The sequence below is a fragment of the Lepidothrix coronata genome, unplaced genomic scaffold, assembly GCF_001604755.1.
Source record: "Lepidothrix coronata isolate B3197 unplaced genomic scaffold, Lepidothrix_coronata-1.0 Scaffold68, whole genome shotgun sequence".
In the NCBI taxonomy this organism is placed as follows: Eukaryota; Metazoa; Chordata; class Aves; order Passeriformes; family Pipridae; genus Lepidothrix; species Lepidothrix coronata.
This window is the reverse complement of record NW_016690248.1, coordinates 156,578-170,299: the sequence shown is the minus strand read 5'-3', so window position 1 is coordinate 170,299 and position 13,722 is coordinate 156,578. Positions and strand designations below refer to the sequence as shown.

At 38.7% G+C, this 13,722-nt stretch overlaps 1 protein-coding gene across 1 annotated transcript; it reads right to left on the bottom strand.

Annotated features, from left to right (window-relative positions):
* Positions 1–451: 451 nt before the first annotated feature.
* Positions 452–8,893, bottom strand: MFSD9 (major facilitator superfamily domain containing 9). The gene is made up of 6 exons (XM_017818390.1): positions 8,625–8,893; positions 6,564–6,651; positions 5,214–5,257; positions 3,902–4,031; positions 1,909–2,118; positions 452–1,381 (listed from the first exon to the last, which is right to left on the bottom strand). The coding sequence occupies exons 1-6, from the start codon at positions 8,721–8,723 to the stop codon at positions 597–599; spliced, it is 1,356 nt and encodes a 451-aa protein (XP_017673879.1). The 5' UTR covers positions 8,724–8,893; the 3' UTR covers positions 452–596.
* Positions 8,894–13,722: the final 4,829 nt, after the last annotated feature.

Below are 13,722 nucleotides of genomic sequence, written 5' to 3'. Positions count from 1 at the left end.
TGTGCAGCAAGTTTTGTAGACAAAGTATGCTTCAAAAAAATCACATAAGCAAACACCTTATTAACTGAGCTACTGTCACAGAAGACAAATGGCAATTGACCACAGCATAAGAAATTTAGCCAACAAGCATATTGCAAATTCTCCTTCTGATTAAATAACAAATATCCACCTTTGATTAAATAATAAGAATCAATTTTTGTATTTTAACAGTCTCTCAATCTAAACACTGTTTCAAATATGAGCTACAACCAGGATTTGTGCATTTCATGGTATTCTTTTTTCCCCCTCAAAAAGGGTTAAAAATCCATTTTAAAAAAAAAAATCACAGGCAGTACAATATAGCAACATAGCAACACTGGTCCCCCTTACAAATGTTCTAGTGGTACCAGTTAGAATAACATTTATCTAGAGTTAACAGAAAACCAGCATTGTCCTCCTTTGTTTTCACAAACCTGTTGTACGGCTTCCCCGTAGATCAGCACCCTGCAGCAGAAATACTTGCCTCCACATGAACACAATGTGCCCTCTTAAAAGATCATGTAACCACTGTACAAGCCTGGCAGGTGAAGATACACCTATGCAATACAAAATTGTGCTTACTGATTTTTTAACTTCACATTTCCATGACTACAGTATTTTTGTTTGTTTGCATTCATTATCAGAATAGCTACTAAAGCTAGTCCAACAGCTAGACTTGGAGGGCCACAAGGACTGAACTCCTGCGCAATTCCAGAAAGGAGTGGGGCAATTATACGTCCCACTGATGTCACAGACTGTCCAACACCTAGAAGTGTGCCACTGGCCTCATTCCCACCAATGGTCAATTCAAGATCAATGATACAAGTACGACCTATAGTAGTTGAAAAGGCTAAGAATGTGGAAGACAAAATGACCATCCATATGTTCAATGCTGATGCATACAGGAGAATCAGCATACAGGTGAAAGTGCTGGAGTGCAACAGAACTCTGTAAGTGTTATGCTGATAGAGCCTTGTTATTGGTCCGAGCAGACAACCAGCCAGGACTCCAAGTGCACTGCTATAGCTTGTTAAGTATCCAGAGAACAGTGGTTTCACTCCAAATCTCTCCTCCAAGGCCAGAGTGAAATTGCTATAGTACAGCAGTATAGCCACAGACATCAGAAACCGCACTAAAAATATATCCCACAAGTTAGAGCATGCAATCTCTTTAATCTTCTTCAACACTGTTGCAACTTGGATCCACGGAGACTGGAAAACATTATTGTTTGTCACAGCTCTATTAGCTGCTGATTTGAAGTGCGGGTCATGATTTGCTTTTGCTGCGAGACTATTTGTTCCTTTGCCTTGATGATGTTCCCGGTTGCCAGTGTTTTCATTCCAAGGTAACATCCAGACAAGACCTATGTATATCAAGAAATCATTTTATTTCATTCAATTGCATCAACTTTACATAAAAGACATTAATTTGACTGTAACAATTCAAAAAAGGACTTCGACAATAATTTCACTTAAAAAATTGTAATCATTAAGGCTAGTGTTATTCACAGTATCAGTTCAATTTTTAATGCAGTGAAAGCAACAAAGGAAACAATGAAATGCCACACTCATACCATATGAACAAATCTAAAGACTAAAGCAAAAATTCTGAGTTCTAGTCTTGATCTTTAGGCACATCAAAAGTTCCTATTTGTGTCGGAATGTAAAGGGGATATATGCAAAACAAAGGAGAAGCACCTAGAGGTTAACTGTTTCAAAATTCCCAAAATTCCTTCCGCTCAGGTTCAAATTCAAAGAGTAGTATCAGTATACAGAACATTTATGCCATACATGATAAATACACTACGAATTCAAGGTATTACAGATGGTATAAAAACACGAAAGTACTGAATGAAGGGACCCAAGATGCAAAATGTGACATATAACTTACCACCATTCAGAAGGAAGATAGAGGCACAGATGAAGGATGTTTGATAAAAGCCACCTTCCGACTCTGCCAGGTAGCCACCAACCACAGGCCCCAGAATGAAGCCCACACTAGAGGCTGCATTGAAGCGTCCCATTACCAAAGGGCGGTCTCTCTCCGAAACCAAGTCAGAAAGCAGGGCTTTAGAGATAGAGAGTGTGTGTTTGAAAATACCTGCAACACAATATAAACAAAATAACAAACATGTATTGTTCAAAAGATTGAAGACGACAGAAGCTATCAGAAATATCAATAAGCAAAATCTGTATGATTTATATTTTTAAGATCCCATTAATCACAAATTCTTCAATGCTAGAGCCACGCAGCACACTGGGCCATGACCATAATCCTGACTGTTTAAGGATTTGGACTTAGGAATCAAAATTATTCAGGCATCGGTGTCAAAGTGTGCTCCTTCAGCCCTGATGAAAGAAGTAACTAAGTCATGTGCTGAAGCATTCTAGGAATAAAATAGCTGCTAAAACAGGAACTTTGATGGAGTAGAAATGGCTTGTCTGTTTATGGACATAACTCTGTACCAACTTGGCTGAATATGAAGAGTGCCAAGATTGTAACGCACCAAGTTCATATGGGAAACTGGTGGGTGGCAAAAGAAGAGCACAGAAGGTTAGGCATACTGCAAGAATATTAATAATGCAATCTTTTATGTGGCTTCCCTCTGACCATGGCAATGCTGTCACAGTCACTGTGATGTCAGGATTAAAAAGTACTACATCTACTACTCATCTAATCAAATTTCAACCAAGCGATTCATTAGCAAGTTGTCTTTAAATTAAGAAACAATATTAGGAGTTCTTAAATTAAAACTATGGTCCATAAAAGTGCCCTTTAGTAATAGCACTGCTTATTGTATCAGAATATATCCAGTAGGTGTTCAGCTATTTTAAGAACTCTGCTACAAACCCTGGTAAAAACTTCACTTCTGTGCTGCAAACATACATGCTTTTGTACAACATAAATGTTTTGGTTGAAGCAATGACCTAAAACTTCAGCCAAATTTTCTAGTATCACTTTGAGGTATATTTTCAGCATTAAAAAACCCCAACACACATATCATTCCATTCTCCATCGCAATTGCAGGCCAAGATTTTCAGCAGTCACCCGGTATATTGTGTACCTGCTATGACTAATTTTACAATAGCCTCTTTCAAGATATTGCTGCACTCCTGTTCTCATAAATTTCAGCCATTCAAGGCGGCATAAAAGTTGTGACAGTTGTTGAGTATACATTTATCCTGGTTTCATCTGGATAGAGTTAATTTTCTTCTTGGATGTAGGATGAGAATAATGTTGATAACACAATGATGTTTTAGTTGTTGCTGAGCAGTGCTTACCTTAAGTCAAGGACTCTTCTGCCTCTCACCCCATCCCACCAGTGTGTATGCTGGGGTGCACAAGAAGGTGGGAGGGGACAGAGCCAGGACAGCTGACCCCAGTTGGTCAAAGGGAGATTCCACATCATACCGTGGTGTGCTCAGCATACAAATGTGTGGGGGTTGTTGTTTAGAAACAGCCTCAGCACTGATCAGCGAATGGTGGGAAACTGATTGTGCATCACTTGCTTTGTATATTCTAATTCTTTTTTATTATTACTATTTCTTTCCTTTTCTGACCCATTAAACTGTCTTTAATTCCACCCATGAATTTTACTTTCTTAAATTCCAACTGTCTCCCATATCCTGCCGTGGGAGGGGGAGTGAATATGTGGCTTTGTGGAGTTTAGCTGCCTGGTGGGTTAGGTCACAACAACATTTCAAATTATTTTCAAGAAAAAGTAATGAGAATTCTTGATTTGTAGAGATTTTTCCATTATTAAGGTTTAGTTGGTGCTGCTGGGTGATGATGTAGTCACCCACATATAATGATTTTTCCTGTAGTAACTCTCAAGCTAAGACTACAGGGAATTTAAACTGCAAAATGTCAAGTGTGTACTCACCTACAGGGACTCTAGAAATGGCAAACAGCAACACAGTGGTGGATGTTCCAAGAAGGAAGTAACCCAGTGCACTGAGAAGAATACAAGCAAGCAAGGAATACTGTCTTCCTACTATATCACTCCAGCAGCCCTTTTACAAAGCAGAAAAAAAGATTAGCTTTTTATAACACTAAGCTATGTACAGTGAACAATCAGTACTTCTAAATTAAATTGAGAAAAGAGATCAAAGGACTGTCAATGAAAGCTTAATAAGGTTATTGCACAACATTCCTAAGTGCTCAAAATCTGCAAGTCCCCAGCAGAGTTCTGCCCTGTTGGCAGTGCACCTGTCAAAACTATGATTCCACTTAATGCTACGTATACAGCTTTTTAAAAAACAATTTCTCCCTTTTAAAAATAGTCCTGCAATACATATTAGCAGTAGTGGTCTTCTGAAAAATCTTATCATAACCAACCACAAATATTTGTTTGCATTGATGGTTGATGCGTACTAGACACCTGTTGAACATCCTAAAAGGAATGATCCTAGATATGAGAAGTTTGTCATCTGAGTGCGTAGGTAAGAAGTAGTTATGAGAAGGGTAAACAGAAAACTTGCATTTAGCATGCTTATAAATCAGCATGATTCCAAAAAGGAAATAGTTTTTTAAGAAAGTAGATAATGGTCTTGCAGTTCAAAGAAAATGCCACAAGGTTGGCAAATTATCCCAGATGGCTTGGGTAACAAACCCTGAAACAGTTTTTTCATGAGATGTTTGAAATCTGCTCCCCTGAAAGCTAGAAAACTAGTACCAGGGTAATCTTAGGATGTAAAAAACCAATAGCTAATAGAAAACAAAGCCAAACAAAGAGCAAAGATACAATGCATTAATTTAGACCATATGTTGAATTACAAGGCACTGCTCACTAGGCATGGAAAGTGAACTAGATAACAGGCTTATGAAGGGCTGACTCACGAGACTGGTTTTGGATAGGTTACTGCACTGAAGGCAACTGCTTTACCAGCACCAATGCTGAAGAAAACCCTGTGTGACTGTGATGTGCTCAGTAACGTATCTGAGCCTAAATCTGTATTCTAATTTTTGTCTAAAAACTGTATTCCGTTTCAGTCTGAAAAATCTGGCAATTCACTATAAATGAAACAAACATTTTTCACACAAACTAAAACCTGGTTCCTCCAACCAAAAATGCTTATAAGAGCACTTTATGCATTTTCAAAATGCCAAGAAACACCATTATTAGCCTCATCCTTTTTTCCCCCTACAATCCATAGAAACACCAACATGCTCTGGAATGTAGTGTTAGAACTCACCACAAATGTGCTGGAAAACAGTTGCATTACACCATAGAGAGATCCTAAAACAAACAAAATACCAGTATTAAAAATTAAACTTTTTTTTTAATGAAAAATACACAAAATTTTAAATCATAAAAAATGAGAGAAATTCTGGGAATAATTTACTGGAAGAATGGGAAGAGGGAGCATGACAAACCAAAGGTAGTGTTTCAGGAATGACAAAACAAAAGTGCTGAAAACTTGTAAAACTATGTAAGGTAGAATGATGTTGCTTTGTATAACAAAGCAACAGATACAACAGCAACAAAACAGATACATGCATTTACGGTTGCTTTCTCAGAACTGGGAGAGAATTTAATTACTGGGAGGGACTAATTATTTTCCACTTGGCACTTCAACCTACTGCAAGGCGCCACAGATGCCTTGAAGAAACCGCAGACCGTACTTTGTCATTTCGGAGGCTAGGAGTTTATCAGCACTTAGAGACAGAAAAGAATGAATGAAGAGAAGCAGAGAGAAATATCTGCCAGACTCTCTTATTTATAGGAATACATCTCAAATCCCAGGTTTTTTTAAAGTTAAAAATCAAAGCAAACTGTTGAAATGAAGACATATTTCTAACTAATTGTTCCTTAAAATAATACTGTCAAGTCAGTGTAGAACCAGAATTATTTCGTGAAAAGTGCTAAAACAGAAAAGCAATACAATAAAAAACTAAATAACAGAGCCTATGTCAACCACATAGCTATAAAGAATATCATACTTGTATCACTCCAAATCATAAACAGTACCATAAAATGTACTTTAAAGAACTTTAAACCCACAGAGCTTACCTTACGACTTAATATGTCAAGATAAAACCCCTAATCTTCAGAATTTACTTGTAAAAACTCCTTAAAGTGAATAAATATTTTGCCAAGACAGTTGCAAGGATTTTAATCAAAATGGGAGCAATCGTGGGCTTTTGAAACCTTTGGAGAACCAGCTACAGAAGTACTGTTTGCAGAGTCTGTAAATAACAATAAAATTAGAAGCAACACCTCTAGCTCTCTAAATTGCTGAGCTGTGAATTCTTGGATGCTGGAAAAGCATCTGTACAAATGTTACTCCAAGCCTTCCTAGTTCTTTCCAAGTGTGCTCTTTCCCATGCGTGTGCTTTTGGCTACTGTCAGTTTGCAAGTTTGGACAGGTCTGTGGGTCTAACCCAGTATGGCTGCCCTTACAGTTTTACTAGGAAATTGTCCTTACTTACTTTGAATTGTGCTATTAGCAAGGAAGAATTATGTTACAATGTCCAACTTGCAGTAAGGCATAATCCAGGCCTTATCTTATTCTTTGGTAAATCAGTCAAGTACTACAACTCACCTATTATTCCGGCCACTGTATGACTTGCTCCTAGAGATTTGATATGAAGATTCATTAAAGGAACAACCATGCTCACCCCAAATAAATCCTGGAAAGAAGGCAGAAAAAGTTTTAATAACTTCTACAAAGATGATAGAAACCTAGATTAATAACAGTCAACAAAAAAAAAAGTAAATTACCTCCATATCAACACAAGGTTAAAAGAAAATTAATTTTTCATGGTCAATGTGGTATGTTGTAACCTCTGCAGTGCATCAAGTATGTACAAAATTACAAAACACATAAACTGAAAGATAAAGGATTGCCTCTTGGAGGAGTTAAACTTATGAAAACATCAGTCCTCTCCCCCCCTCCAGATACAATCCTTCTCAAGATACACATTTAAACATTAAATATTTCTTTAATATGTATTAAACTTTACCCATTTAACAAGAAAAGTACTTGGTACCAGTGTTTTAAATTCGAAGTTGTCTGTAATTTCAATGACCTAAAAATACTTTTTACTTGTGCAAAGAAAGTATATTTTGAAAAACTACAGTATTTCAACTCAACTGCAATGGGGAAGAAGCTATGATCTAAACCTACTTACACATCTGTGTATAGCTTAAATGTAGTGAAAAGACAGAAACATGAAAAAAAAAGAAAAAAAGAAAAGTATTTGTGAAAAACATTTTGTAAGAGGAGGGAAAAGGACACTGCCCATCCTGAACAGCACAAGGATCTCCTGATTGTTCCTTTTGCTTTTTTCCCTTTTGTTAAGCTCACCACAGCGACGTAGTAGTTCTTCCACTACTACTACAATCTGACACAGCATCTACTGTCCCTTGGAGAAGATCTATCGGAGCAAGATCACCTTTCATCAGCGACTGTTTGAACTGGACTACTCCAAAGCCTGATTAACTGTAACAATGTGTATCCCTAAATTCTCACAGTCTGTCATTAATTATCTTTTGATGCTTGAAATTGAGATTTACAAGGTTAGAATCATCATTAAATACATCAGCATTAACAAACAGAGTACATGACTTCCAAACACCTGCAGTAACACAGTCTTAGGTGACATCTGCAAACCCAAAGGAGGTTCAATGACCTCGTCCAGGTTATTAATAGAGACATTAAAAAGAACAAGGCTCAGAATATACCCTGGCAGTACTGGACTTGTCATAAGTGTGTAGGTAGAGCAAGACCCATTAACCACCATCCTCTTATGGGTAGTTACTTCTCATTTCATGTGTAATTTCTTATGTTGAATGACGGATACCCTGTATTTGCCTGGCTACAGGAAGCTTGCATTACAAGCAACAGCTCCGTATTATATCAGGACACTCCACACCTCTGAAAGGACACTTTGTTGACATCTGTGTGTGCTCTGGCTCGGTGTCAGCAAGATATTACAGGGCTGGAGAACCACACTGTGTAAAAGTTAGTTAAGAAGCAAAGGTTGTTCTAACACACCTTTACCTGGAGTATTTAGTCCAGGACACAAACTGACTAGGTTGTTTCTACTGCCCAACCTAAGGGTAGGGAAGACAGTATCTCGACGTTTCACAGTGCAAATTCGTACTCACTTTGTATTTACTTTCCAAGTAATCCCTTTTAATCTCAAATGGCACTTTCCTGGGGCTGGTGAATCAATACAGAATATGATCCATCTTTAAAGTCTATATTCTCTCAGATTTTTCCTCTAGAAAAACCCATGTTCAGTGTTTCTTTTTTTTTTTTTTTAATATAAGTTTATGTCAAGCACGGGTATTTCAGCTCTCTTATAAGCACAAGGCAAGACTCACCTTTAAAGGCGCTGCACTATTCCATGGCACGCACAGGATAAAAATACGACCCTTGTATCAAACTGCAGGGCTGTTCGCCCGGACAAAACAGCACAGCCGCTACACACCACTATCGCTACAAGCATCCCAACTCCCCGAGGAGCAGCTGCAGCGATGTACCCCAGAACCTAGCAGCCTTTATCTGAAGCGGAAAGGATTCCCTTCTCCGGGCGCGGCCGCCCGCCCCAGGCCGCGCGAGAAGGCACCGCGGCCTTCCCGCCGACTCCCCGCTCACCAGGAATCCCACCACGTAGAGGCAGCGCACGAAGCGCCCGGACCGCTCCGGAGCCCCCGCGGCTCCCGGGCCTCCATCCTCCTCCTCCTCCTCCTCCATGCGGGCACGGTGGCCGTGCCGGGCGTGCGCAGTGCCGGCGGCGCGGCGGAAGCGCGGGGCTGGCAGGACAGGGTTCGGTGTTTTTGTTTGCGTTAGACACCGCGTTCTCCGTGTTTCCTCCTTTTCAGGCGAAGAGGACGAAGAGTAAAGAGATCTGTGCTTCCACGCCACAGGACTTTGCCCTTCCTGCCTCTTCTTGCGTGTTTGTGCAGGGGAGTTTTGCAACCCGTCACGTCAGGGCCTGAGGCCCCAAGGAAGGCAGGAAGAGCGAGATGGAGCCGACGGGCAGAATATGCCGTAGGAGCGTGGTGCTGGACCCTCTGCACCGTTCTCGAGGTCGTTGCAGAAAGATGACTTTTGAGCCTATGCACCTCCGAGCCTGCCTGCTCCATGGGGAATATCCATGTCCCACCGCCAGTGCTAGTGCTTGGCCCTCTCAGAGGCTCAGCCCGGTGCCAGCACCAAGTGTTTCTGGCAGCAAAGTGTTTTCCTGCCTGGCTATGTGGCTCGTGGTAGTGTTACTGCCCAGGGAAGAAGGGCATCCCTCTTTCTGCTTAGCACGCACACCACTGTGCTGTATCTTCATTAAAAGTCAGGGATAGCTGGAATTGTTGTTAATTGTTATAATGCATTTGCATCCAGAGAAGTAAAACACCATTCTTAAATTTCTCAGATGCACAGGTGGAAGCTTTTGTCACATGCAAAATACCTTTATGTTGGAGGCAGAAGTGTTCTTTTATATAGTTGTTAGGCCAGGGATCAGTGAAAGGGCTGCAGTTTTAAATACTTACAGAAAACCACAAAAGGGAGCAGAAGGTGCTGTAACTTGTTTTTTAACTATCAGTAAGAAGAAACTTTTGAAAAATGTTGATGACTTTTAAAAGTTAGCACCAGTTGGTAAAGTTTGAGAGTGATCATTCCGTAACTGACAATAGCATGACTTCAATTCTATCTTTGTGTTTTCAGAAGAAATAAATATCACAGGACTGAGGTTCTTTGACAGATTTAGGTCACAAAAAACGAGAGGGAAATGTGATTTTCCTGATGGTTATAAAGAATTAAGCTGAAAAAAACCCGAACATGTAAGGCAAGACATATTTCTAGATATGCAGCTTATTTGTAAGATACCAAGGCAAAGCTTAGACTAGTATATGCATAGGGACAAAGATGTTATCAGAATCTCCAGAATAACTCAGTTGTTTAATGTTCTAGTGACTGTGATGTTTTATAATTGGGTTAACCAATACATCCTGTTAATTTATCTCTCTGAGGCCACTTGGAAGAAAAAATCCTCTCAGTGAGGTTTTTAAAATTCTGGATATAACATTAACAGATCTCACAGTTGCATACAATTCCTCTGAAATGGGCAAAATGGTGACAGGATACTTAAATATTAGAGCATCATGGGAATTGCCACTACATTGTCTGCTCAACACTGCGCTAATTTTACCCTTACTCATTTTAACTCTGATAGAAGAAATGGAAAATGCTTGAAAATTTATCAGAAGAAACTATTAAAGAGGTGAATTATTAAAAGATCTTGTAAGGATTTAGGTACTTTTCCTGGGGTCTAAGGCACATTGACTTTTGTGCAAACACTGAGCCCAAGTGAAATTTTTGAGGTTTTATGTAAATGGTAGTCTCTGTAAGTCTGAGAAACCAGAGTTAGCTATTTTGCATTCTTCTCAGATTCTGAAGATCAGAATGATCTAATATAATGGGGACAAAATATTGCAGGCAGGAATGTTGAATTCTGACAATGAAGATCCTTAGTTTGTGTGTTATTTCAAGCTATCTCTATGCAGAATGCCTTTTAAAGCAGAGAGTAACCAAACTTTATGATATTCCAATAACATTGCCAATGCAAACTGTTCATGGAGAAAATATTTTTAGATGTCTCTTCCTTTAACAGAGCTGTTACTGCTTTTGTCCTGGCAAACTTGGTCATATTGTTAAAAGAATTTTAACATGCTTACTTTTGCATAATATGTAAGAAAAAGGCATTAATATATAGTAATGTGGCAAGTATCTCTCTTGCCTTTGAACTGAAGGCACATGAGCCCAGCTGCTTCAAAGTTTCCACTTATGTTCTGTCATTGCAATTACAAAGTTCAAGATAAAGGTTCCCAAAATAAAGAAATCTTAAGATAAAGGTCCCTAAATAAAGTGATTTTGTGACTGATAAGGAAATTGACTAGCAATTAAAGGAATTAAATACAAAGAAGACCATTTATAAGAATCTTAAAGAAAATAGAACCAGTCTGGTATCTTTGGGGGCAGATTTACATAGTTGGTTGATTAAAATCAACTAACCATCAATATGGCACACTTCTGTTACTTAAGGTGTTTGACTTGTTACTGAATGATACTTAAAGACAGTAGGGCAGTACATACTCAGAAATGGCAAACAGCATGTGTTCAGAATTGTCCAATATGTCTCCAAACTGTTTGCGAATGGATAAGGAGTATGTCTAGACGATCCTCTTATTTCTATCCCTTTTTCCATGATCCAGTAGAAGCAATAAAATTAAAATCACCAGTCCAAGAAAAGTATGCAGACGCTATAGTCAGTACACAACCTGAGTACTCAGCTTTCAAAATATGCAGGTATCCTAAGTGTAAAAGCGCAGGTAGAAACAAAGCATGATGCACGCTGAGCATGTCACCTCTCTGTTGTGACAGTCAGTGATTATCAGATGAACTTGGTAGTCACGGTACATAGCCAGTGACCATAAGTTTTTATTGCTATTCCATGGCCCAAAAAGCATGTTCCCATCTTTTGATCAACAGAGGAACCAGTAAGTAGAAAAGCAGGAAAACTTAATTACATTTGTATCAGTCCTTCAGTCTGCATACTAATACAACATTGTGCCTACGTCTCCTGTCCTAATTGAAGATCAGTTTTGAATACATGGAAGAGGGTTTAAAATAATAAAAAAAAAAAAAATTAAAAAAAAAGAAAAGAGAGAGAGGGAGACTAATGGCAGAAGGAATGTTTCTTACAGTGTTGGGCTGCCAAAGATCAGACTGTCCTCAGCCTTAATAGACTATTCTTGCCTCAAATTATGAATGGGGGAAAAACTAGTCTGGGGAGAATGTCTGAGCTTCAGCTTGGTCATGAGGGGAAGGGGTGAGACATCTGCAGCCTTTTACTGAAAATGTCTACTGTAGTCATTTGGTGTCACCTGCCAAGCTAGGGTTGAGGCAGTCTGCAGCTGCCCTTCCTCAGCCAGCTCAGTGGCTGTGTGTGCTCCGAGCCATGACAAGTGAAAGCACTGATGGAGTCATATGAAATCTAACTAATTTTTTTTAAGAAAGATCCCTTCATTCCTTCAATAGGGAAGAAAATTTTAAACCTCATAAATTATTAAATACAGTCTGTAAAATACTTTTGTAAGGCAGACCTAAGACAACTACAGCAATTTATTCAGGTAAATGGAACATATTCTTGGATTCCTGCATTACAAGTGGGTAAGGTCAGGACCCCCAAATGTACAATTTGTCATCAAATTTAGTGAATCTAACAATGACTTACTTCATTTGGGTTTATTGCTTCAGATCATTAGGGTAGCATTCAACAGTCATTTCAACTTTTCAAATACGAATTGAGCCCAGTAAAAAAAGTGACAATCCAGTGGTTCAGAACATTTTAAGAGGTACTTAAATGAACTTGAGTTTGGAATCTGTTGTTAATCTTAAGGACATTTGAAGTGTAATCTGTCTGAAAAGACCTGCAGATTTAAGGAATGTGGAAAGAAACCTTTTAATTGACTCCACCCTCAAAGCTATAAGTGCTGGTGAGTATGTCAGAGCAACTTATAAAATATTTATTAAAAAAAAAAACAGAACAACTTGTTAAAGGGAGGAATTATTTCAGGCATTGGGCGTAATTCTTCCCTGCTGGAGATTCCATAGCAGCATAACTAGGGCCATGTAGTTTTCTATGTTTTTTTCAATTAATGTTTAACAGATGAATACACCAGAACTAGTTTAGATTTTATTGATCCTGGATTATTGATTGCCTGGATGACTCCTGTTGACTCTAGTCTATTTCCTATTGTATTATGGTACCCTTATATCGCCCCACACCTAGTCTATGATTTTTTAAAATTTATTTATTTATTTTCTCCTCAGAAGCTCTGTAAAAGCTGGAAAGGTACAGAAAGAACTGGAGTCTAGTTCTTCAGGCTTCCTGAATAAAATCCAAAAATATGTACCAAAAAGTATCTGCAGTAAGTGGAAGGTGCTACAGCCTCAGAGTGAGATCTATAATAGCTTCTTGCTGTGGAAGGACCCATGCAGGACAGTAATAAAAATGGTTAAGAAAGGTCCAACTCTTAATTTCTGACTATTTCTGGGGTGCAGGTGGATAACTGCTTCCATAGAAAACTGCCTGGAACACCTCCTAAAATTAGGGAACTCATTCATTTCTATGAAAATTGCACATGGGATGTGTCATGACTTTAAAACAGTGCAGGAGACATTAATGGTGTTGGCCTGGATTCCCTGTAATTTTAAAAATTATAAAAATTTAGAGCACTCACCAAGGATGGTGATATGATAAAGGAACTCAGATACACCCTCTTGTACCACTGATGATTCTAGTTATCTTGCTTAACGTCGGGACATGGATTCATCACACCTTGAATCAATAACATGACACAATTAAAAAAAAATAAAAAGTGCTTTTCTATATTTTTACTATTGTATCCAGTGTAGATTTAATGTAGGATACAGTGAAGAATGGAATATATGAAAGAGTGACCCGCTAGTATTCATACTAAAGTTTTCTCTTCTGTGGCTGAATAAATCTGTGATTCTTTGTGAATGTCAAAGTCTTGAGGATGGAGAGGGTATGAGGCAGGATCTAGATGGGATATACCCCCTTCAGCTTTGTTAATTGGGGTGGCTGCAGATGTGTAACAATAGATCCTGGATACATAAAAATGTGTAGATGTAATGCCTCATAAAGAACATTTTTCTTGTTGGTTTATTGGAA

Coding starts and splice junctions, on each gene's coding strand:
- MFSD9 (XM_017818390.1), bottom strand. CDS start 8,723: ATGGAGGAGGAGGAGGAGGAGGATGGAGGCCCGGGAGCCGCGGGGGCT. Junction 6,652..8,624: donor TCTACGTGGTGGGATTCCTG/GTGAGCGGGGAG, acceptor CCTTCTTTCCAG/GATTTATTTGGGGTGAGCAT. Junction 1,382..1,908: donor TATCTTCCTTCTGAATGGTG/GTAAGTTATATG, acceptor TGATATACATAG/GTCTTGTCTGGATGTTACCT.